Source organism: Notolabrus celidotus, chromosome 19 (genome assembly GCF_009762535.1).
Source record: "Notolabrus celidotus isolate fNotCel1 chromosome 19, fNotCel1.pri, whole genome shotgun sequence".
In the NCBI taxonomy this organism is placed as follows: domain Eukaryota; kingdom Metazoa; phylum Chordata; class Actinopteri; order Labriformes; family Labridae; genus Notolabrus; species Notolabrus celidotus.
Window position 1 is genome coordinate 2,478,024 of NC_048290.1, and position 24,607 is coordinate 2,502,630.

The following is a 24,607-nucleotide window of genomic DNA, read 5'->3' on the forward strand; positions in this document are numbered from 1 at the left end:
CTTTTGACTCATCAAAGTAGCCACCTTTGCATTTTGATTAATCCGTCCAGAAGAACACCTTCTCCCAGTCTTCAGTAGTCTAAAGGTGGTGTTTCAGGGTCCAGGCAAGCCTCTTTGTCTTATTCTGATGTCTTAACAACGGCTTTCTTGCTGCAGCTCGACCGGTCAAACCTGCAGCTCGAAGTCTTCTCTTCACAGGTGAAACTGAGACTTGCTTACAACGACCACTATTAACATGAGAGGAGATAAGCGGGAGTAGCAAAGACGTTTCAACACGGCTTTAAAATCCTTTTGAACTCAAAAAGCCGTGGCAGAGATCGGCCGGTGTTTTGGTTTAAACAGCGGCCCTGTTAACTGGAGACTCTCAGCCGGATGCATCCCTCATAAACGTCTTTAGACGATCATTAAATATCTGATGAGGATATTTTGAAATCTTAATAAAAACTAAACTAGTTTGCATTCCCAGGAACTCCCTCTGTGTTTCAGCAGCTGTGTAAACTCCACAAACACTGACACGTTCAGCTGAAGGTCTCCAGTTTACAGGGTCACTTTTAAAACCGTAACACCGGGAGGAGAGACGCATTCACGGTGGGCTGAGAGAAGACTACTGTTACAAGCTGCTAAATCAAGAGAATCACAGCTTCTTCTTTTGAAAAGTACACACACATACAAACAAGATAGAACAAATAAAAACTAAGAAATCAGAGAAATCAAGTGAATCACAGATGGTAAAAACAACGACAGTGAATGGGTTTTGGAAAAATTTGACAAAAAAAAATTTACCCAAAAAATTTTGAAAAAGAAAAAAAATTGAAAAAAAAAAAATTGAAAAAAAAAAATTTTTTTTTTGAAAAATTAAAATTTTGAAGAAAAAAATTTGAAAAATTTTTTTTTGGCAAAAACAAAATGAAAAAAAAAAAATTGGCAAAAAAGTTGACCCGGAGAATCACAGCTTCTTCTTTTGAAAAGTACACACACAAAGAAAAAAGATAGAACAAATAAAAACTAATGAAAGAAAGAGAAATCAAGAGAATCACAGATGTGTGTGATGTTATTGTGGACGGAGGGAGGAATAAAAACACTGCAGGTTGATCTACCAATCAGACACGTTCAGCATTGCAGGCCCTGCCTCCTGAAAGCCCTGGGGCTTTTGAAAAGTACTACCCACCTAGCAGGGGCTTTTTAGGGGGGAGATTATCTACCCCTGAACTACATTTTTGCCCTGGGTCCGTCGGTCGAAACGCACATAGTTCAGGGGTAGCCCCTAGTTCCAGGGTAAAGTTCCTCTGGTTGAAATGCTCCTTATGCTGTGCTTGAGGCTGTTGTCCTCCTATCACGCAAGCTATTGACTCTCAGAAACTTGTCTTCTGGTTTTGTTGTGGCTTTGGGTGTGCCAGACCTCTTCCTGTGAGAGTTTCCCCCAGTTCCTGAGTGCCGTGTTGATGGTGAAGGAAACTGTACTCACTGACACCTTGACTTTTTTTGCAATTTCTCTGTAGGAAAGACCTACACCTTTAAGTGTTAGGATGGTCTGTCTCTCTTCCATTGTTAATTGCCTTTTTCTGGCCATTTCTAAAGCAACACACTTCTTTCTGGAGTAAAAGGCCGTTCAAATAATGCTCACGAGGGTATGGTACCACAGTGTGTTCCAAACTTGGGACACCTGTAAGAAATGGTAGCATTTTTAAATCACTGAAGTTATTCCAGATATACATATTTGGGGTAAAATGTTAGATATATGAAGTGAGTAGCTGTGTTTGATCCACCCTTACATATAAAAGCAATAAAGGAAACAACACCAAAATGTAAATAAATACTATTTATTGAAAATATTGCATGTAGTCAATCTTGAAACAAAGACTTGTTTTCCTTTATTAACAACATAAACTGAGGTTGACCACTCAGACTGCAGCCCTCATCATAGTTGGAATGAAAATCAAGTACAAGTCTCCTTCCAGTTCTCTCTCCGAGGTCTGATTAATTAGCATGTAATTACCTCCAACGCTGATACAGAAGACTGCTAGCATTTATTTGAGCATGCATACTTTAAAATGTCATAAAAGCACAGCCTCTTGTTTTTTTAAAAAGTCCATCGCACTCTGCTGAGCGGCGTGATTACACTGAAAAAGAACAAAATCTACAAATGAAATAAAAACATGAAACATGAAGAGACGGGACTGCACTGTGCACGACGACATGTCCCGCTCTGACATCATCTTGGTCCGATGTGCTGTGTGCAGCGACAGCAGTGACAGCAGTGGTGAAAGTAAGACGGGATAAGCAGACAGAGGAGTCAAGAGAGACAACCGGATACGGAAGCCTGTTGCTGCCAATTTGATGAAGGAAAAATAAATCCTTGAAGTCCCTATAATAAAATAAAACTGTCATAAAAATGTCACAAAGCTCCAGAAAATCTCAAAAATAAATCATTCTTCTTCTAATGTTAGTGTTCAAACATTTTGTGATGAAATAAATTTATAATTTTGAGATATAAACAAATTATTGCTCAAAACTAACTCATTATTTTGAGCTGCTAACTTATTTCTCATCGCTTGAAATTCATTATTTGGAGAAATTAACTCAATAACGTCAAATTTTCTTCATTATTTTAAAATAAGAAATTATTTTAAGGTATTTTCTCATTATTCTTGAGATTATTAAACATTATTTGCAGAAAAAAATAATTATTTTCAGGAATTCTTACTGTCCTTTTTTAAAAATTTGAAATAATTTCTCATTTTGGAATAATAGCCAAAGATTTTTCAAAGACTTCCTCAGATTTTTTAAGCAACTAACTTAATATTTTGAGGTATTAAAGTGAAAGTTAAACATTATTTCCAGATCCTGATTGATTTTTGAGGTTTTTAATTATAATCTGGAAACACTAACTCAATTTTTCTTCAGATTATTTCTCTTGTATTTCAAGATAATTGTCATTTTTTGGGGGGTACAAATTAATTATCTTCAGATACTGAATTATTAAAAAAAAATTAATTAAAGGTACTTTTTCTTTATAGACACTTCCTTATTATAACGACTTCACAGATTATTTTTTTCATCTCATTGGCAGAAATGAGCGTTAATAAGCAATTAAAAAACAACTGGCACATCAAGCATTAATCCTGCTTTAGATGACAGTTTGAGTACCTTATCCACTTTTAGTCAAACCACCAATCAGATGCCCTGTTTTAAATTTGTCCAGATTCTGCATCTTGCTTCCAGAAATGAAAACATCCTCTCTTATCTCTCCTCACTCGTAGCTTCACTTCAGGGTCGGTTGCAGAGTGAACACAGGCGGTGAAACATGTAGACAAAGTTTGATTAATGCACCGCTGTAGTGCAAGAACATTAAAGATGATAAAGATTAAAAACTGTAACTCATGAAATGATCGTGTGCATGACTGAAGCTGAGAGCATGCTTCTATTAATGCCTTTCATCCCTCTTTTCTTTAACTGATGATCATCTTCATTTTATTTTGAAATGCAGCTTTTATTTTGATAGTCTTGACAGAAATGCCCTTTAATTAGCTGAACTGTTTGAAGCTGCTCCTGCTTGTTTCCACTCCTGATAAATACTGGCTGATAGTTTGATTAAATTTTGATTCTTGCACATTTCATTAACCCCTCACACGACTCCCTTTGAATTAAAAACTAGTGTTACATGTTTTACAGGCGTTAGCGTGACGGTGGTTTCTTGAATCAGTCTCTAGCCCTTTACTCGTCGTGGGCTCGGACTTTACTTTCACCACTGAGTGCGACTGATAGCATGGCTTGTGTTTTCGAGTTCCTCCAGAAAAATAAACATGAATGGCACAGAGAAGAATCTGAACGACAAACATCTCTGAGTCCTCCATCATTCGATCAGCCAGTCCAACTGAGTTCAGACCCGACCCCCGTCCCCGTCCCCGTCCACCTGTCGGAGGAGTTCATCCCGTCCGCTCAGACCCCGAGTTTGTTGGCTTGTGTCAGCACCACCTTGAGGACGGGCATGAACGCTGACGTCTCGCTGAAGTTGCTGCTGCTGACGATGTGTGTGTGGATGTTGAGGCCCTCGGTGTAGGATCTAGACTCGATGCTCCTGGCGATGTTGTGAAGTCCTCCGACGATGGCCGGAGAGAGCTGGAGAGGAAAACAGGAGGATCAGATCTCTGACATGTTTGAAGACTAGAGAAGGACAGCTCTGCTTCAAATCCTTCTCTCAGTTTAAAGGTGACATATCACGCTTTTTTCATCAACATATATTGGTCTAAGAGGTCCCCAAAACATGTCTTTAAAGTTTATGCTCAAAAAAACACTTTGAAATCAGATTTTGGTCTGCCTGAAAACCCCTCTTCTTCAGTCCTCCTCAGAACGGTCTGTTTTCCCTCTGACCACGCCCCCTCGGGAAGTGGGTGTGGCCTCGGCTGTCCAGCACGTTGATCTAATGGCTGCTCACAGATCACGTTACTTCAACCCTCTGAATCTGATCCAGAATCTGATCCTGACGGAGAGGCGCCTGTAGCAGGACCTTTCTGAAGGATTGGTCACAGATTTAGTGTTTCTTGTTGTTTTATTTGTCAGTATGTCGACGTGTGTCTTGGTACACAGCTACCAACATGTAGCTACATGGCTATGCTAACTAGCGCTAGCACTTATCCATGATAAATAAGAATCATCCACTAGATCTTCAAATCTGCAGACGTGGGGAGTAAAACCGACCTCTGCCAGAAAGGCAGCGGGACCTTTCTGAAGGATTGGTCACAGATTCTGTGTTACTTGTTTTATTTGTCAGTATGTAGACGTGTGTCTTGGTACACAGCTACAGCTACAGCTACAGCTACAGCTACAGCTACAGCTACAGCTACGACATGTAGCTATGTAGCTATGCTAACTAGCGCTAGCACTTTTCCATGATAAATAAAAATCCTCCACTAGATCTTCAAATCTGCAGACGTGGGGAGTCAAACCGACCTTTGTGTTTATTAAGACAGCCTACAACTAGCATGCCTCCCTCCTAAGCTCCTTGTTAGCACACATGTGTGCAGGGAATGAAAAACAGAGGAGGGGTTGAGTTGTATTTTATACAGTCTATGGGCTGAACAAGCTCCGAGCTCTGACTTCCTGTTACAGACCGGATGGCGTTGTGACGTATGAAAAACACTGAAAACTGAAACGGCTGGTTTCACACACATTTAAAGAAAGGTGGAGAAATCAGAACAGGGGCAGAATGGAGTCTTTTACTTTTCAGGGGGTTTGTAGACAGGGACACATATTTCAGGTAGAGAACCATTAAAAAGTCCATTTTGCATGATATGTCACCTTTAAGGAACAGACCTCATGCAAGGTGACCCTACGGTCTTATCCTTCACCGTTCTCCTCCTCTGATGCGCCCAATACAACGATATAACATGCAGGGAGAGGTTCTTTATAGTGTGACAGTATCCTTCTCTTTCTCAACCACACATTTATTCTTCCTCTAACTTTTCCTGCTTCTCTTTTCTGTCACAGTGAAAAAGCCGTAAACTCACCGTCTGCTCTCTTAGTTTGTCGTACAGCGCTTCCAGCCGCTTGGTGGCATCGTCCAGCTTCCTCTTAGTTTGCTGTGAGAGGACAGAGAGCACGCTATATCAGATCTGTTTATAAATCTAACATGAATCTGGTTCTCATCCCGGTCAGACGGACTCACCGGGTCTGAAGCTGCAGCCAAACACTTCTGGATGAGACCCTCAAACGTGGTCTTCAGGACCAGGTGCTCCTCGGGGATCGGCTTCTTCAGGATCTTCTCAGCGGGGATCTTCTGCAGAGGCTGAAAGGGTTAAACAAGGAGGGAGGTTTTAGGTTTTCATGGTTCCCCAGTTTTTTTTAAAGTTGTGAAATTACTTTGAAGAAAAGTTAGATTCAAAGCTCAGGTTTTAAGTTGGTGGAAAACATAGAAAATATTTAAACAGACTGCTTAGATATGTTTGAGAGTCCTTTGTTACATGTTATTTTTAATAAAAAGTGTCATTATGAACATGTTTTAACAGCTTTCTTAAGTTTTAAGGGAATTTCTGGAAGCTATCAGGACACATGGTGATAAAAACAAACAAATCCTGGAGTTGCACCGTCCCTTCAAAGTGCAAATCACAGAACATCAAAGTTAGCTGGAGATTTAAATCAATATCATGTAATACCATGTGATACTATTAAATGACACCCCTCACAGTCCGTTACTTTGGACTCAGAGGCTACCATACCTGGATGAAGTCTCCAGTCGGCGCTCCTGGTGCTCCCTCCATGCTGGTTTTGGGCATCGCAGGGTTCATGGGGTTCATGTTCATGTTAGGAGGTGAGAGCTGCTGCTGCTGCTGCTGCTGCTGCTGCATGCCAGAGTAAGGAACCTGGGCCCCCTGAGGACCACCCTGGACCATCGCTTGAGGGGGTCCGGGGGGGACCTGCTGGGCCTGTGGGTCTACACCCAGAGGAGCCATGATGGGAGCCATGATGGGAGCAGGACGGGTGAAATTCTGTGGAACCTGCTGCGTGATGGAGAAGGATTTTAATTTAAGAAAATCACACAGTTCATGGAGGAAAGGAGAGGAGAGTTATCTACTCATAAACAACTTTAACCCATTTCTAACACTTCATTCTAACACTTTTAAAATGCAAACTTATTTCTTACTGTATATCCATAATTAAAAAACCTGTTGTTGCCCTAAAACCTGAAAGTTTCCAAAGAGGTACCTTCTTCTTTGATGCTCTGCTCAGAGCCGGAGGGTCGTTCCAGCCGTTCTGAGGTCCTGCATAGAAAGAAATACATCTTAAATATTCACTCTCACTCTCATAAAACAGTCCTCATCATCCTGTTCTGCTTCAGTTCATTCAATCATTTTTAGGTTTCAAACTCAGCGTGTGAAAATGATTTATTAAACGTAGCTTCAATCAGATGAATATATAATTTAGAGTCTTCTCATTAGACATGTTTGACCAGTGAGAGTGACACGAGAAGGCTGATACAACATGATACTGTACACTTAATATGAAGCTACAGCTGTTAGCCTAGCTTAGCATCAGGACTGTAATGTTACGGTCACTCCCTGTAGATGTTTTATAGCAGCTGCAGAGAGTTTTCAAGCATCACCACTAACTGGAGGGCAGATAGAGATATGTGTTCACAAATTTAACCTATAAATAAAGAAAAGGGAAAATATGTAAGTTTAAAAAAATATTCTCTCAATCAAATTCCTTCTTTTAGAGTCTATAAATTAAATGTTTTAATATTATACAATTTCAGACTACAGAGGATGATAAAGGCCCATGAAAAAAAAAAAAGAAAAATTTGTAAAGATGTATTTCTTTTTAAATATTTTATTTTGTATCATGACTTTAAAATAAGAATCCTGAAAAATACTTCTTCTGAGATAAAAATCCTAAATTGACGAGAATAAAATCGTAATGTTAAGTGATTAAAAACATATAAATTATGTCTTCATTCTTACGTTTTTATTCTCATTTCACTTTGTTTTTCTACTGATCAAATATTTAATTTCTTATGTCTTTACTTCCATAAAATTAATGATTTTTTTCTGTAAATATTTGTTTTTTAGTAAAATAAAAAATAATAATATTAAAATCTGAAAAACTCTAAAAATATACAGATTTTTTTCTTCCTTAATGTGGACAGAATATTTTGTTGTTTGTCTAACAACATGTGATTTAGTCTGTTAAATCGCTCACATATTCTCCTTCATATTAACGTACAACCATCAGAGCGTATCGGTCTTCTCTGTGACTCATTAACAAACAAAACATCTGTTTGAGACAAAATGAAGCATGATTGTTTTATAAGCCTCTTCTTTAATCAATAAAGCTGCTTTGATTCTGCTGCAAGTAAAACTACAACCTAATTTGATGCCATATGAAATCATAAAACATGAAATCTGCAGCTGATTAAATTCATGAATTCAGCCGATCAATCAATGTAAATCAAAGTTGATTCAGCAAGCTTTAACTTGAGTCTTGACGATCTCTAAAAAGCAGTTTGGATTCATAAGAGTTAAAAAGATAATAATTATTCATATCTTCATTTCTATAATTCACATGCAGCATGTTAAAGACTCTGACTGCAGGAAAGTATCAGGTCGGTGATAAGAGGTGTCATCTTTAAAGACAGACTGAGTGAGTCTAAACGAGGAGCACAGTCAGTGATCAGAGCCATGCAGACCTGTTCTCCGAGAGGCCGGGACCAGCTCATGGTCCAGGTGTGTACCTGAGACTCCGCACGGTGGAGGAGGAGGCATGTACGACACAGGAGATCCTGGACCGCCATGCTGGAAAGACGCTCCGCGCGACGCAGGAGCAGGAAAGGAGGAGGCAGAAGAAGAAGAGGAGGAAGAGGATGCAGTGTTCGGAAAGAAAGGAGGATGTGACGGAGGAGAGGAGGAGAGGCACTGGCTGCTGTAAGGTGGACCGGGATAGACCGGAGAAGTGGGCTGAGGGGGGGCGGACTGCTGAGTGTACTGAGAGAGGAAGCCGGGAGGTTCAGCGGGAGGAGAAGCAGCAGAGGAAGAGGAGGAGTACTGAAGAGGGTGATAGATAGGAGCCCCCCCAGCTCCAGGAGGGTACTGGCTGACCTGGGGGTACCCTGGGTTTCACACACAGGATACAAACGAGACGCTGTTAGTGTGGTGACAGAATCATGCAAACAGGTACAGATACAGGGCATGCTAACATGCTAACGTGCTGACATGCTGACATGCTATCAAAGAGATGTAATATTTAAAAGTGAATCAAACAGGTGATCATCGTCATCAGTGAGTTAAGAGATCAAACATTTCTCCATAAAATGTTTATTATTGTTTTAAAGATGGATTATAAAAGATGGACGACATGACACGTCCTAAAAGAGAAGCCAAAACATCTGCAGCTCCCCCTGCTGGCTGACTGCAGTACTGATCATAAATCAAATCCCTACAGAGCAATATGTCAACACCAGTCTGGGGTTATTTTGGCTTCACTTTTGTCATGTCATCCATCTTTATCTACAGTCAGTAGTTTAAAAGAAGAGAAATAAAGGTTGTTTCTTGTATTTGTAAAGTTTTATACAAACATGTAAAAGACTCACGCTGGTACTGATGGGAGAACATGTACGTTGAGGAGGGAGGAGGAGCGACAGCAGAGCCAGAAGGAGGCATCCCGTACATAGAGTTTGGAGGCTCCACCTGCTGGAAGAACAAAATTATAAATCAAACATAATATCAAAATAATAGAGAAGTTTTTACTCATGATTAATTATAAGAGTGTAAATGACAGCTAAAGGCAGAATCTGGTTAAAAACAATTAACTGCATGCTTTGCAAAAGAAGAGAAAAGAGGGAGATAAAGCTTCAGAGTGAAACATATCGGTGCGCCTCAAAAAGAGTTCATTTCAAAGGATTCATTTAGGATATCTAGAGGTCATGCGTCTTTATTTCAACTGGCTTTAAAGATCGCAAACAGGTCTGACAATCATCCAAAAAATTCAGATTTCTTCCCTGTTTATTCTGACCTTTAATCATTAGAATTCTGAGATCAATCACAACATTCTTAATTAATTTTAAAATTATGAGAATAATCTAAACATAGATTGTAATCTTAGAATCTAATTATTTAAGGCTGAATTCTGATTTTTTTTATCCTCTCAGAAATGTGACTTAATCTAAAGAATATTACATTATTTTAAAATTCTGAGAATAATCTACAAATAGAGATTGTAATCTTAGAATCTTATAATTTAAAGCTGAATTCTGACTTTTTTTTCCTCTCAGAAATTCAACATAATATCAAGAACATTACTTTATTTTAAAATTCTGACTGTTAACTCAAAATTCCTTTTTTTGAAGCAATATTTCTTCTTTTTTTTCCCTCAGAACTTTGTATTTAATCATGAAATTCTAACTTAAATCTCAGTATTTTGACTCAAATCTCAGATTTCAGATTTTTTTTCCCTCAGAATTCTTAGATTACTCCTAGAATTTTAACTGGAGACAAATAATTCTGTAATAAAAGATAACATTCAGACTTTTTTCTTCACAATGCTACATTTAAAATCAATTCTGACTGTAATCATAGACTCCTATGATTTAAGTCTCAATTCTCACATTTTTTTCTCAGAAATTCTGACTTTTCTTTTCCAATATTCAGATTTGTTCTCTAAGAATTCTGAATTTAATCTAGTGTTGCTGATTTAAATCTAAGAATCCTGCTATTAATCTCAGAATTCTGATTATTTTCATGACTTCTGAGATTTAAGTCAGCTTAAAGAAAAAAGTTCAAACCTCAAACAAAAAAATATTCAGTGTCCCTAATCCTCTGTCGTTCTTTAAGGTGTCAGAGTTCAGGTGAATAAAATGAGAGTGAATGAATCACAGGTGACGATGGAAAGAGAAACAACAGGAGGAGGGAAGTGATGGAGAACGGCAGGTGAGAGGAGTTACCAGACAAACCAAAGACTCTGGGTAGAGTGAGGAGAATCAGGTACTGATAGTTTGAATTTTGAAAATGTAAAATGTTCCTGTGTGCACAAAAATCATCAGAGGTGTGTTGAGTTCAGGTGTGTTGAGGTTGGGTGTGTTGAGGGCGTTCAGTTTGTACCTGCTGCTCTGCCTGAAGAGTAGGAGGAGGGACATTGGGGAGGGCTGTGGGAGTTTGGTTACTCCAGGAGGTGACAGTGGAGGCAGCCCTCACCTGAAGCACACAGAGACACACACACGACGCAGAATGAGGGGGGAGGCGAGGGGGGGAGAGGAGGGAGGAGGGGGGGAGGGGACCAAACACCAAAACACCACCATTACACAGGAGCAGAGCCAGGGTTCAAATTACAGACACACAAACGCCCCACAGTTTAGAGAGTCCCAGCAAACAGCCCTCCAACAGTTAGCAGATCGAGTTCATCAAGAGACCAGCGTGTGATTTAAACCCTGGCTAGCATGGAAACTAAATCAATGGAATGACTCCAACAGAACAGACTGGGATGATGATGTTCCCCATGTATACTTTAAGTCTAAGTCTGTTTGAATCCTAAAGTGCGACAGAATAAAAGATAAGAATGAAACCTGAAGTCAGAGGTACGTACGGGCTGGTAGTACTGCTGCTGTGGTGGGGCGGAGGCAGGAGGTGCCGGTGTGGGTACTGGAGCAGCCGCAGAGGGCTGAGGCACCATGGGGGGCTGTGTGGGGATGAAGGGCTGCTGCTGCTGAGCTGGGATGAAGGGCCGCTGCTGCTGCTGCTGAGCCGGGATGAAGGGCCGCTGCTGCTGCTGTTGAGCCGGGATGAAGGGTTGCTGCTGCTGCTGAGCCGGGATAAAGGGTTGCTGCTGCGGTGGGAGGGCTGATCCGTGCCGGTAAGGTGCGGGCTGCTGCGGCTGAACTCTCTGGGTTTGTGCTGGAGCTGCTGGAGCCGCCTGAGCTGCTGGAGCTGGCGCCGCCGTGTGTCCCAGAGCTCGACTGAGGCGATCACGAAGCTGTGTAACGGCAACCTGGAGGGTTCAAACGATAAGAGGGACGAGTCAGAGGTAGGGCTCATCTTAAAGTGTGGTGGATTTCAGGTCCTCGTCCTGCTGTGTTACTCACCTGGTTGGTGTTGTCAGGCAGGTAGGTGAAGGCCGTGTTCAAACTTCCCTGTGAGGCGAGCAGGCTGGCGTACTGACTCATCTTCTCCGCCATCAGGAGGCCGATGGCAGTGGCACCGGATTGCTGCGTCAGCTCGACTGCACGCCGCAGCACCATCACCTTCTCCACCAGATCCTGAGGGAGGAAAAGAAACAACTTCAGCATGATGGGAAGAACGCAGACGAGATGCATGTTAGGGGAAAAACTTCCTCTCCTCCTGTTTTTCAGTTTCTGTAAGACTGAGGACACTTCTCTGAGAACACCCCAGATTGTAATCCACCAACAAATTAAACCTTTAAAAACATTTGCTCCTCTTTTTGCTCTATTTTTGGTCACCACCACTTCCTGAAGACAATATCTGACTCTTAAATCAGTAAATGCTGATTGCAAAGTTGCTAAAACCTGCAGAAACTAAACAGAAAGTAAACTCTAGAAACGTCTGTGCATCGCCTGCTTTGTGGAGAGCGGTGCACCGACACAGTTAGAGGCTATGTGGTGAACAAAGTCGAGTATTAAGCAGCTGAAGAGGAACCAAACAGAGCTTAATACTGGACTTATATTCAATTAGGTCAGAAACAGAGATGGAGTCACATTTTCAACACACCTGCAGAGAGAGTGGACTGTGTCCGCCCTGCGCTCGGGTCCAACAGGACACAAGCTTCTCCACGTTCCCGGCACAGATGTAACACAGACAGGCCTGAGCCTGCAGAGGGGCGGTCTCTGCTGCCTCCAGTCTGCCCCCGAGGAGATCTAACAAACAGAGGAGGTCACTTTAAAAGAGTCGGCCTGTGCATTCATCGTGATCTCTTTTCTAGGAGTATTTTCAAAGTTTAGAAGTCTGGTCCACATTAGAGAAATCTGAAATCTTTGTTCATGAAATTATGCGACTTAAACACAAAAACAAGAGAAATATTCAAACTTTTCTTGACACTTGAGGAGTTATCTGTTCAAAGACATTTAGATATATTCATGTGCAGCACAGATACTATACTTTTCAAACACTGAGGATCAAACTGACCACACAGAGAAGAGAACTCCTCAGGTTTGGCGTAGGTCATGACCGCAGCGAGAGCCTCCTTCCAGTTCTGCAGGTCGCACGTCTTCAGAACGTCGTGCCAGTCTTTCATCACCACTGCACTGATCAGCTAGAGGAGACATAATCTATGAGTGAATCTGGATTTATTAAACTCTAAGAAGGAGGAACAGAGATGTGAAAGAGTCGTTACCTTGGTTATCTTGCTGTGTGTGTTGGAGAAATATTTCTTCTGTGTTTTCTCCAACAGCTCCGGCCCTCCAGCGATGGCGAGGATGATGCTGTCCGCCATCCGGTTGTCGTGGAGGCAGAGCTCCACCGCTCCCTCAAAGTCTCCGGTCAGCAGAGCCTGCGTGATCAGACCGTCCACATCTGCAGAGAAACAGTCACAGGAGTTAAACCGGCGACGTTCTTTAAACTGAAGGAGATATAAGTTTATGTCCGGAGTTCTCACCTTGACTGATGCTCAGAGTGACTCCTCCTTCGTGGGCTGGAGTCGGAGCAGGAGCCGGAGCAGGAACAGGAGATGGAGCCAGAACTGGAGCAGGGACCTCGATGGGTTCCTCAATGAGAACTGGATCTGGATCTGCAGCTGGAGCTTGAACCTCAAAGGGTTCTTCAATGAGAACTGGATTTAGATCTGCAGGTGGCGCTTGAATCTCAAAGGATTCCCCGATGAGAACTGGATCTGGATCTGCTGCTAGAGTTGGAGCCTCGGTGGGTTCTTCGATGAGAACTGGGTCTAGATCTGCAGGAGGAGCTAGAACCTCAGCAGGTTCCTCTACAGGAGCAAGGATCTCAGCAGGACTGGACTCCTCTACAAGAGCTTCCACCTCCTGAAACACCAGAAAAGATCACGTTATACTTAGAGTTTAGTCCGTCTTTCCTCGTGTGCTGCAGGACGAGAGAGATTAGAGAGAGTTCAGAGACTCAGGTTTTGCTCTGCACCCTAATGGTTTGACAAGACGTACCTCCTCCAAGGCTATATCCTCCTCCAAATCGATCTCCTCCTCTTCCTCTGCTCCCTCCTCCAGAAGAACCTGGTCCATATTTTCATCCAGATCTTCCAGAGGAGCATCCTCTGCTTCTACTTCTGCTTCTACTTCTGCTTCTACTGCTTCTACTGCTGCTGCTGGCTCTTCAGGTTCTTCGGTCTCTAAAGGTTCTGCAGGTCCCGGGTCAGGAGTGGAGTCTAGTTCCAGTGTGGCTGCAGGCTGGAGGTTTGCCGCAGCGATCATGTCGAAGGCTGCTTCAGGAGTGTCGGTGAGAGGCACGAAGCTGAGGTCGGGAAGAGTCTGCAGGCCGGCTGGAGGAGGAAGAAGCTCCGCCTGGAGATTTAGAGAAGGTGTGAAATCAAAATCAGAGACTATGAGATATGTAGAGAGAGGATGCACAAGTTTTCAGACTTTAAATTCAAAGTAATAACTTATAGGTAGGTGATGCATTAAGGTGCAGGTGTTTAATGAATATTCAAGTCTGGGATGTGATGAAAGAGTAAGACCTTACCTGTGGGGGGTCAGCAGGTACTTCTTCTGGTTCTGGTAGAATCTGACAACAAACAGGAAACATCATCACTAATCATGGATAATAAATAAAGTTCAGGAGGTTGAGTTATGTTACAGCCAGGTTTGCTGCTTCCTCTGTGATTTAAACAAACATACCTGTATGGGGTCGGCAGGGATTTCCTCTGGTGCTGCTAAAATCTGTCAACAAAGAGGACTCAGTTAAGAACGATCTGCTCCGTCTGAAGGTCTAATGCACACTGCGTATTGTGTGAATGATATTACGGTGCAAACAAGCTCAAAGTTCTGCAGCTCTGTGCAGCTTGCTCTTGTTTTGCGTCTGATGGTGGGGATGAGCTGTCGGCATCTCCGCTCTCTGCTGTGCACAGTTTTTTATTCCTACTATTGCTTCTAAAACTAATCGTTCTTTTTAACTCTTATGTTTGGTCTTTAGTTGTACCTCAAACTTTTCTGCACTACGTTAATGCTTTGTTTTAAAATGTTGACAAGTGTCCTTTTTGTTCTTCCTGCACCTCTCTTGTCACTAAAGTTAGTAGTTCATCCTGGCTCTTGTTATTTAGCTGTAAAGTTTTGTCCTGCTCTTTCAAAAGTGCCATACAAAAAAACAAAAAGAACATATTTCAAAACAGAGAGTTCTCCCTGCAGCGAGTCATCAAGATCTGCTCGTCCGTCTAAAAAACACGTCACATATAACGGCTTCAGACCGTCTCTACATGTGAGGCAACGTGTGCCTGATTTAACTCCTGATTAAACAATATGAGTAATGTCAAACTAACAAACTTTGTGTGCAGATGTGTTCTCTTTCTGTCAAGTTTGAGCCTGACATCCCGTACAAATATTGCAGGTAAAAATGTAACTGACTGTGCGAGGCTCATTTGCAGAACAGCCAACTCTGCCCCAAAAGAATGCACAGCAGCTCATATCACTATGCACAAACAGCCCTGATGCACAGAGATGCTACTTGTTGTGCTGCACAGTTTGTATATGCATTACATGGTGTTTTCATTTTGTCTTATCTGTCGAGTTTAGCTAACACAAAAGCAAAGTAGTCCTTCCGTCAGGCTGCAATGAAACGCACCTTTAAAAGGACTTCAAGAGTAAGATCTCCAAGCTATCTTACCTGTGGAGGATCTGCAGGCTTCTCCTCTAGTGCTGCAGAAATCTGACAACAAGAAATAACAATGTAAATTAAAAGACAAAGTCATGCAAAGGATCTCTAAACAACGTTGAAGCCTCCTGGAAATGCAGCTTACCTTTAAGGCGAGCTCCTCTTTGTTGTATCCCAGGAGCTCCAGGTATTTGCTGCGGATGTCACTTTCAAAATTCGCCTGAAACACAAAAAGTAACTTTAAAGAAAGCACGCTGATTTATTATGAATGATTTCATCTCATTCAGGTGTTTCAGTGTCTCACCTTCAGGAACGACCAAACGGTCCTCTCGAACTCGTTCTCAGCTCCTTCAATCTTCCCCGCGCAGAAGTCCACGAAGCTGCCGGCGCTCAGCGTGGCCTGCAGCTGATCGGAGCGCTCCAAGAAGTCTGTCTCTGTCACGACCTGGCTCACGTGGACGATGCGTGCGCTGGGCTGCTGGACCTGCTGAGGGTTCGGCTTTGTGTTCTCCAATGACACAAGCTTACCACCGAACTACAGAGAAGACAGAAGAGCCAAGGGTTTTTAGACGGTAAAAACATCCTTCAATCCAGGAAGTAAAGAAGGAGGACTCACGGCAAAGGACGCCCCAACAGGTCTGCGGATCCACTTTGGAGGTTTCTTTAAGGGGGTGACTGTCGCTGGAGGAGCCGCAGTTTGAGGCAGCTGCAGCGGGGGTAGAGTTTGTCCCGTCCCAAAAGGATCCATGTTCCCAAAGGAGGTACTGATCTGTAACAGAGACCCAGAGACGAGTAAGACATGAAGCTTTGTAACTAAAACCAAAGAGATGTTTGTGTCTGTGGATCCTGGACTCACATGGTCAGCTTGTCTCTGGCTCTGCTCCTGGTTGGACCCTCCCATGATGGAGTGGATGTCGATGTGTCCGTCGAACCCCGCGGCTGAGAGCACGGCCGGGTTCCTCGGGCACCACTGGATGTCGAAGCACCACTGACTGCTGGTGGGCAGCTCGTACAAGATCTGAAGAGTGAAGCGGATCATTGAGAAGTGACAGGAGAGTTTTGTTTCCTGCTTTGATAACGTGACATTTGATTTAAACGCTTACCTCTCCTGTGTTTGGGTTCCAGCAGAGGATCCTGCTGTCCTTCCCGCAGCTCAGGAGCAGCTCAGGGTCGGCCAAACTCCAGGCGATGGAGAGAACACCCCTGAGTGTAAAGGAGGAAACAAACACAGTCACTCTACTTCCCTTTGTGATCTCTCTGAGTTGCTTGTATCTGTTTTGTTTCTCTCTTTTAAACACGTCTGGAAAGTTGCCGTATGAATAAAAGTCATTAACAAGCAACGACTTGACAGAGAAAGGGCTTCTAATGACACACAAATGATCACCCATGCTTTCTTGATTCTATGAAGATCCCTAAAAAAAATCCCAGTTCCCTAAACTCAGTATTTCGAGTCTGATGTTTCAGGCTTGTTTACCGTGTGTGATTCTCTAAAATCTTCAGAGGAGAGGTAGCAAAGCGTAAATCCCACATCTGGATGACCGGCATCCGATCGTCCTCTGAGGCCAAGACCAGCTGAGTGGCCACTTCAGGGTTCCAGGCGAGTCCGGAGCAATGCATCTAAACACAAACACACACACACAGAAGTACGAGGAGTGAGTCGAGAATCGTGAGAACTCTGAATGCTGACAGCACACGTGACCCGACGTACCCTGTTGCTGTGGTCGCTGACTTTGATGATGAGGTCGTTCTTGCGGAGGTCCCACACCGAGGCTCGGCCGCTCGGGCTGGCCGAGGCGAGGATGTGCTGGACCTGTCTGTTCCACGCCACACAGCTGATGTCCTCCAGAGGCTGTGAGACAAAACATGACGGGGTTTCAGTGACGCACATTACAGTAAAGCTTCAGAGGGGAGTTTTTCTGTTTGTGTTGACTTTGGCATTGACAAATAAAGGTGCATTTCAACCAAGAGTCCCGGGGTCTTTTAGCCCCCAGAACTACTTTACCCTGAACTAAAAGGTTCCTGTGCCCCCTTGATGTCTGTGTTTCAACTGCGGGCTGAAGTCCTGGGTAGATTGTGCAAATCAGGCCAGTGACGTATGGAGAAAAGAAAAGTAAATGCACTACACCACCAGACCAGTAGAGGGCAGTAACACAAAGAGGAATGCCATTCATCACAGATGACACCATAGAAGCAGACGGACAGGCAGGTATCATTCTGAGCAACACAACAGTTAGCATGTTAGCATGAAGAGACTCAGCTGGTCTGTTTTAGATGGTGCTATATTTCATCACAGATGGATTCACTGAATCAACACGTGAGAGGAGAGAAGCGCGAGTAGCAAAGACGTTTCAACACGGCTTTAAAATCCTTTTGAACTCAAAAAGCCGTGGCAGAGATCGGCCGGTGTTCTGGTTTAAACAGCGACCCTGTTAACTGGAGACTCTCAGCCGGATGCATCCCTCATAAACGTCTTTAAACGATCATTAAATATCTGATGAGGATATTTTGAAATCTTAATAAAAACTAAACTAGTTTGCATTCCCAGGAACTCCCTCTGTGTTTCAACAGCTGTGTAAACTCCACAAACACTGACACGTTCAGCTGAAGGTTTCCAGTTTACAAGGTCACTTTTAAAACCGTAACACCGGGAGGAGAGACGCATACACGGTGGGCTGAGAGAAGACTACTGTTACAAGCTGCTAAATCAAGAGAATCACAGCTTCTTCTTTTGAAAAGTACACACACATACAAAAAAGATAGAACAAATAAAAACTAATGAAAGAAAGAGAAATCAAGAGAATCACAGATGTGTGTGATGTTATTGTGGACGGAGGGAGGAATTAAAAACACTGCGGTTAATCTACCAATCAGACACGTTCAGCAATGCAGGCCCCGCCCCCTGAAAGTCCCGGGACCTCTGAAAAGTACTACCTCCCCTAGCAGGGGCTTTTTAGGGGGGAGATTAACTACCCCTGGACTAAACTTAGACCCTGGGGTCCACCGGTCGAAAAACGCCTTTAGATTCTGTCCTGAGCGTGTAAGTAGTTTTTTTTCTGTCAAAGATCTGTCCTGTTTTCTTTAACAGTTTAATGTAATCTGTAGAGTAAGATAAATACCTGAGTCTTTGGTCCTGGTGTCATCGGAGAGCCGAAGTTATTCATGTCCCAGATGTAGATTTCAGACTCGTTCCCTCCTGAAGCGAAGAGGTTCGTCTGCAGCAGAGAGGAAGTAAGTCACTGCCTTCATTTTAAATCTCAGTTCAGCGTCAGACGAGGGAAACGGATCTCACCTGGAACGGGTTGATGTCTAGCGCCCTCACGGGTCCCGTGTGCCGGTCGCTCTCCGTGATGATCACGTCGCTCTCCCCGGCCATGATCTTTGCCGGGTCGTAGAGGATCACGTTACCGTTCTCCCCTCCTGCGACGAGGACCCCCGACGGGTGAGCTCCAGAGTCCATCCCGTACGGACCCCAGACCAGCTTGTGGTATCTGTGAGGAGACGGTGTAATGAAAGGGAGTTTAGTCTGAGCACTGTGACTGAACGCTGCATCACTACGTTGAGTCAGGACTCTGAGCTGCACATGCTGACCCTGAGTCGACAGATCTGACCCTCCTATTTTATTGACACATTTTGGATCCATCACAGACGCCTGCTGGCTAAAGTGACCGGAATCCTGAGCGTCTCCACTCACCGCTGTCACAGACTGTTCTCCTTCTTGCCTTCAGGCAGGAGATACAGAAGCCTGCGCAGCAAGACTGTCAGGTTCAGTTAAAGCTGAACAAAACAACTCACAGCTGGATGAGCCTCGTCATGTTTCTCATTCAGCTGTGAGCAAACGTGCAACTTTATTTATTCATGCATGTGAGAATTAGTTATATATTTATTCTCTTTTCTTGTGAGAAGATGCTCGTGATTTCATTCTGCTCTGCATCATTTCTGCAGAATGACAATAAAAGGAATCCTGAGGAAATTAAATCCAAACTGATTCCATTCAGGATCCTGTAAACTACAGGGTTGGGCAGTTTTCTGATTGAGCTGCAGACGTTTCATGATCCTTTTAGGAAGTCCAGTTAGAAAGCCGCTCCAGCAATGAACCCTGCTTTGACATAAAAGCACCGATGAGCCTCTCGTGACGTTCTTGGGACACAAACCCCTTCATTCAGACGACATTTTGAGATGAGAAAAGGCTGTTTTGGGCTGCATTGTGGTGCAGTGGTTCTCCCATCCTGCACAAGCACCAGTCAGGTTTGGATCCCTGGCCAGGCAGGAGCCTTTCTGTTTTGAGTTAGCATCACAGCTGAGACAGGCTGCAGCAATAAGCGGTACAGCTGATGGATGCAAAGGCTGTTTTGGAGAGGACTCCACTAATGAAGGTGAGATCTGACTCTATGAGCATGCCGAGTCTGCACTCTGAAGGAAAACCTTCAACACCACAAGCAGCAGGTTTCAGTACCTGTGAGACGAGGCAAAGCTGCCACATGACTTCATATCAAGACTCTGATCAGTCAGGTCCAGCTTGAAGAACTCCAGGGAGGCATTAGTGCTGAAGGAGGCGTCCAGCTGCTGAGCTGAAGTTCCTGCAGAGAGAGAGAGAAGGAGGAGAGGACAGATTACTGAAGGAAGTCGGCCTGCACGATACAAGAATAACATTCAGTGTGCAGTGACATTATTCAACACTGACGCAACAAGTTTGATGTCTATCTGCTGGTCTTCATGTCTTAAACTAAACTTGTCTGCAGCTTCTTTTAAAATGAATACATAAGAAAAAAAAAGCAGGTTTTCCCGCTACACTGGTACCAATTAATCTAAGGTTAGCACATAGCTGTGTGAGCTTCATCTGCCTCCATCCAACAGGTGAGACTTGCACATGATGGTTCAGAAAGCCTCGCTTGTTTACATGAAATCATATTTTTCTCATGAGTGACAATGAATTCAAACTTTGCTGATGTTCATGTTGCAATAACAATAAAATCAGGATTTATTGTGCAGCTCTAGCGTGCTGTTTCACAACACTTATTACTGAATGAGGAGTAAATGTTTCTACATTTCAGGCACTTTTATCACGAGACCTCCTTCAGACTAAAGCAGAGTGTCAGAGTCATCTTTAACTTTATTTTGTGTGTTATTTCCCTGTTCCTGGTTGTTTTTCATGCAGTGAGTCTGAAGAGAACAGTGAAGTTGAAAAGTGCTCTAAATTGTTTTTCATAACCCGTCTGAGCAGCTTTCGAACCATCACATGACGTCTGACATGTTTACTCTGAGCAGGGACCGCCAATCAGTGAAACTACATCCACCATGTCTTAAAGAAATCACAACAGTTAGTGTTGAGTAGGATTTTCATCTTGTTCTTTAGACTTATCTCTGACTGTTGATTGTTGAGTTCCTTCCTTGCTTTAAATAAAGTTATTATTTTAAGCTCTTCTGCAAAAACAAACAAAAAAATGTCTGAAATCTCCTCTGTCACAGATATTTTAAGCCTCAACAATTAACATGTAAAAGTACCTTAGGTCTACATTCTCTGTTTTGCACACTCCCTGAGGAAGTCAGCATGTTTCTGCACATACATTTAAAGCTGTGTTTTCACTATTACATAGATATACTTCACATTTAATGTTCTTTCAGATTTGTATTTCTGTGTTGTTGTTTTTTCTGCACAAACGATAACTAACTCCCTGCATGTGTTCACCTACATTTCCACATTCAGGTTCCCTTTAAGAGATAAAGAAACCAGAACAATCCAGTTTGAGTAAGAAAGGAAATGTTGCGGCTGGTTTAAATCAGGAAAAATGTGCATGAAAATGATGAGAGTTCAGCGGCATGTTGACACGTATTGATGAGAAGTTGTTGCAAAAAAAGAAAACCAGTGGCACCTTTCTGATGCAGAAGCGGAAACATGTGTTGTATTAATCTTACCCTCAGGTGTGAGTGTTGCGTTTGTGTTACATACAGTAAATATAAAACGTGCCTCAAGAGGTCTGTGCTCCAGAATCCACAGAACAAACCTCTTGAAGCTTTTTTCAGTGAAACAAATTACACGTCCTCTCGTTCTGTGGCGCCCGCTCTATGACTCATTAGTTTAAGTGGCTGGAACATTTGACCAGAATGATATGAGGTCCTGTCAAACGTCAGCGTGTTCACTCAGCTGGATCAAACCTTCACTCGCTGCTCGCTGCAGATCTTACCTGTTGCAAGGTAGATGGGGTAGTGCTCTGCAGGACTCCAGCTCTGGATGGCCGTGCGGTTGATCTCTTTGAGTTTCATCCTGGAAACAATAAGACATGTTGTAATTACTACAGAGTGATGACAGACTTAGCTTCTACTCATGTGGCGTTTGAAGGAAAATAACAGTGTAGGTATTTTTAGCTGTGACGATGTTATTGATCTGCTGTCTGTGAAACATCCTTTCCATTCAGCCTACAGTATGTTTGGCATTTAGCCTCCACTGAAGACAGCGTTCCTTTGCTGTCACAGCAGCAGGATGGGAACATGTAGAAGTTTCCTTTAGTGCAATCAAGGTAACAAACTGCTCTGAAGTTTGTCCCCCATTGCTTCTATTGTTACAGATATTTCACAGCAAGTGCGGACAGGAGAGCGATCACAGCGAGTAGAAATCTTTTAACGCACTGGTGTGCGTGAACGCTGAGTTGGCAAATGTTTTCACATGTAATGCAGCTCTGCTTCAAATCTTCCCTTCATGTTACGCTCCTGTTACAGGAGGTTTGACTAAACTCATGCTAAGAGGCTGCCAGGATTTGATAACGGTAACAAGCTCTTGGCTGTTTGATGCAATCGGTTGCAACCAACTTTGAACACAAGGTTCTGATTTGATGTCAGAGGTGAAGCAGAGGATCTTAATAACACGACATATAAAGTGATAAAAAATGTCAACCAATGTACACTTAAGTGTTTTCTGTTTCATTAAGAAGCTTTATGTCCACTCAGGTGGTCTGAGACAGATGTGCTTTCTGTCCTCAGAGTCAGAACCAAACATGGATTCAGATTCAGAGGACTTTATTTAACCCAGAAGGGTGATTTAGTTTTTAATGATAATTTCATTTATAGAGCTCTTTCGATCAAAGTGCTTTACAAAGCATGTTTGTAAGACAAACATTTACAGTCACAACAGTCACTATCTCAGTGACAACAACCGAGCAGGATGGGGGTTTGTCATAAAAGAGAAAAAGAATATTTTAAAATCTATCAAAATAAATTAAAAACAACACAGTTGCAAGGAATAAATACTGAGATCCACCTTATACAGTGGTGAAAAAAGGTTTTCAGACACCCCATGCATTTGTGAAATATTGAATTGAGAATCACTCTTTCAGTACAGTCACATCCAGGTTTATTGATTTTTTTGTTCAGTTTTGAACACATTCTCTGTTATTTGTTGACTTTGATACTGACAATGTTGAGAACTGACTGTCAAGAATGTAGTTTTGTTAGTTTTTCTTGTAAACAATCAACAAAAAATATATCATTTGTATTCATATATGTCTGCCTAATGCTTGAAACACTAAAAAGATATTTTCATAACAATACTTGAGATTGCGTAAAATGTTAAGGGGGTCCGAGGCAGAAGGAATAAAAGAAAGAAAGAGAGTTTTAAACTCCAAATATCTGGAACAAACTCTCTGAAAACTGCAGGTGTAATGAAACTCTCAGTTCCCGTATTAAATCTAAGCACCTTTCCTGCTGTTTATTTTATAGCCTCATGTTTTTTTAATGGCTTGTTGTAATGTTGTTTCATGCCCTTTGTAATATCATGTGAGAAGCGCTCTGATTTGCCTTCTTGCAGAAGTTTGCTATGCAGAAAACTCGCCTTGCCTTGCCTTGCAGGTAACAAAGCTGTTGCCTGGTTATCAGATTTAAAATCACACCATTTGCCACGTTAGTGTGTTGTGTTTGCAGGTTTGCATGCAAGTTAGAGACACATTTCTGCAATAAAGGCTTATTTTTTTTGCCTATTTAATCAGTTTAAAGTAAGTGTGCATCCTTTTCTGGTTACTAGGTTCAAGTGTTGTGTTAAGTTGGCATTAATAGTTTGAATCTGCCCTTTAAAACATTAAACTAACCCACTTGTAATAATGTGGCAATAAAAGTATGACTTCTGCCTTCTTGAAGAAGTTTGCTATGCAGAAAACTCGCCTTGCCTTGCAGGGAACAAAGCTGTAGCCTGGTTATCAGATTTAAAATCACACCTTTTGCTTTGAGTGTGTTTAATACCAGGTTAGTGTGCTGTGTTTGCAGGTTTGCATGCAAGTTGAAGACATATTTCTGCATTAAAGGCTTTTTGTTTCCTATTAAATCAGTTTAAAGTAAGTGTGCATCCTATTCTGGCTACTCTGGTTGTGTTAAGTTGGCTTTAACATTTTTGAATCTGCCCTTTAAAACATTATATTTCATCCACTAGTAATAAAGTGATAATGAAAGTATGACTCCTATTTTTGTACACTACATTTCCTCTCTTCACAGTTAATAAACACAGTATATTTAAACACAGATGCTCACTTCCAGGTGTTATTTCTCCATTCAAAGGTGGATTCAGGCAAACACAAAGTAGAACCCAGGCTAGCAGCATGCTAACAGCTGATGGGCCATTTACAGTAAAAGCCTGACAGAGCAGTGCAGGTAATACTCTTCACTGACAGGAGGAATAGGAGTTAGAAGGCAGAGTAAAAGCTGCAGTTTAATGTCACTTCTCCTGCATGCTTCCTTTAGAAGGAACAGCATGTCCTAAAGCTACAGGAGGACGTTACGTTGAGTAGCTGCCTGCTAGCTGCCTGTGCAGACAGAGAAACACAGAAGAAGAAGAAGACAGTTCCTCACTCAGATATCTTACTCCTCTGAAGCTTCTTCTTACCTTCTGATTCTGCTTCTTACATGAACGCACTCATACACAGGCTGACAAACACAAACAGCCTCCTCCGGACTTCAGTTCCCCCTTAAACGGCTGTACAAACACAAGAAGAGGCTGCAGGTCCCGGCGGCGGACTCAAGACAGATTTCCACGTCCCCACTGTCTCCATCAACGTGGCACTAAGCAACAATCCCCTCCTCCCACGAAGAAGAACAACTTCCGGGGGACGTCGACTCAGCTAGGCTAGCTCTGTTAGCCTGCTAGTTGTGCTAGCAGGCTAACTATGCTAAACTAAACCGTTACGAACAAAAACATGAAAAAGTGAAACATTTAAAACATTTAATCTTTAAAATATGATAAAAATAAATATACAAATGATCACAATTGTTTTTATTTCTCATAGATATGTATATGTGTTTACGTGTATATATATCATAGACTGTAAATAAAAAGGTATGTGTAATATAATAATAATTTA

At 42.5% G+C, this 24,607-nt stretch overlaps 1 protein-coding gene across 7 annotated transcripts; it reads right to left on the reverse strand.

Moving 5' to 3' along the window:
* Positions 1-1,804: 1,804 nt before the first annotated feature.
* Positions 1,805-24,352, reverse strand: sec31a (SEC31 homolog A, COPII coat complex component). 7 transcript variants are annotated; one of them, XM_034709698.1, is made up of 30 exons: positions 24,133-24,339; positions 21,452-21,531; positions 19,723-19,846; positions 18,559-18,757; positions 18,386-18,481; positions 16,978-17,118; positions 16,744-16,886; positions 16,373-16,472; positions 16,126-16,287; positions 15,886-16,038; positions 15,574-15,804; positions 15,415-15,489; positions 15,282-15,323; positions 14,300-14,341; positions 14,145-14,186; positions 13,610-13,966; positions 13,093-13,474; positions 12,832-13,010; positions 12,624-12,750; positions 12,210-12,355; positions 11,567-11,740; positions 11,071-11,472; positions 10,590-10,682; positions 9,083-9,179; positions 8,228-8,602; positions 6,703-6,758; positions 6,216-6,497; positions 5,666-5,785; positions 5,508-5,579; positions 1,805-4,119 (listed from the first exon to the last, which is right to left on the reverse strand). In XM_034709698.1, exons 2-30 carry the CDS (start codon positions 21,528-21,530, stop codon positions 3,940-3,942), a joined length of 4,671 nt encoding a protein of 1,556 aa, XP_034565589.1. In that variant the 5' UTR covers position 21,531; positions 24,133-24,339; the 3' UTR covers positions 1,805-3,939. The 7 variants fall into 7 exon arrangements, with proteins under 7 accessions (XP_034565589.1, XP_034565588.1, XP_034565593.1 ...); XM_034709697.1 differs by having other exon boundaries at positions 9,083-9,182; XM_034709701.1 differs by having other exon boundaries at positions 3,470-4,119; positions 6,216-6,494; positions 24,133-24,340.
* Between the last annotated feature and the right edge of the window lie 255 nt (positions 24,353-24,607).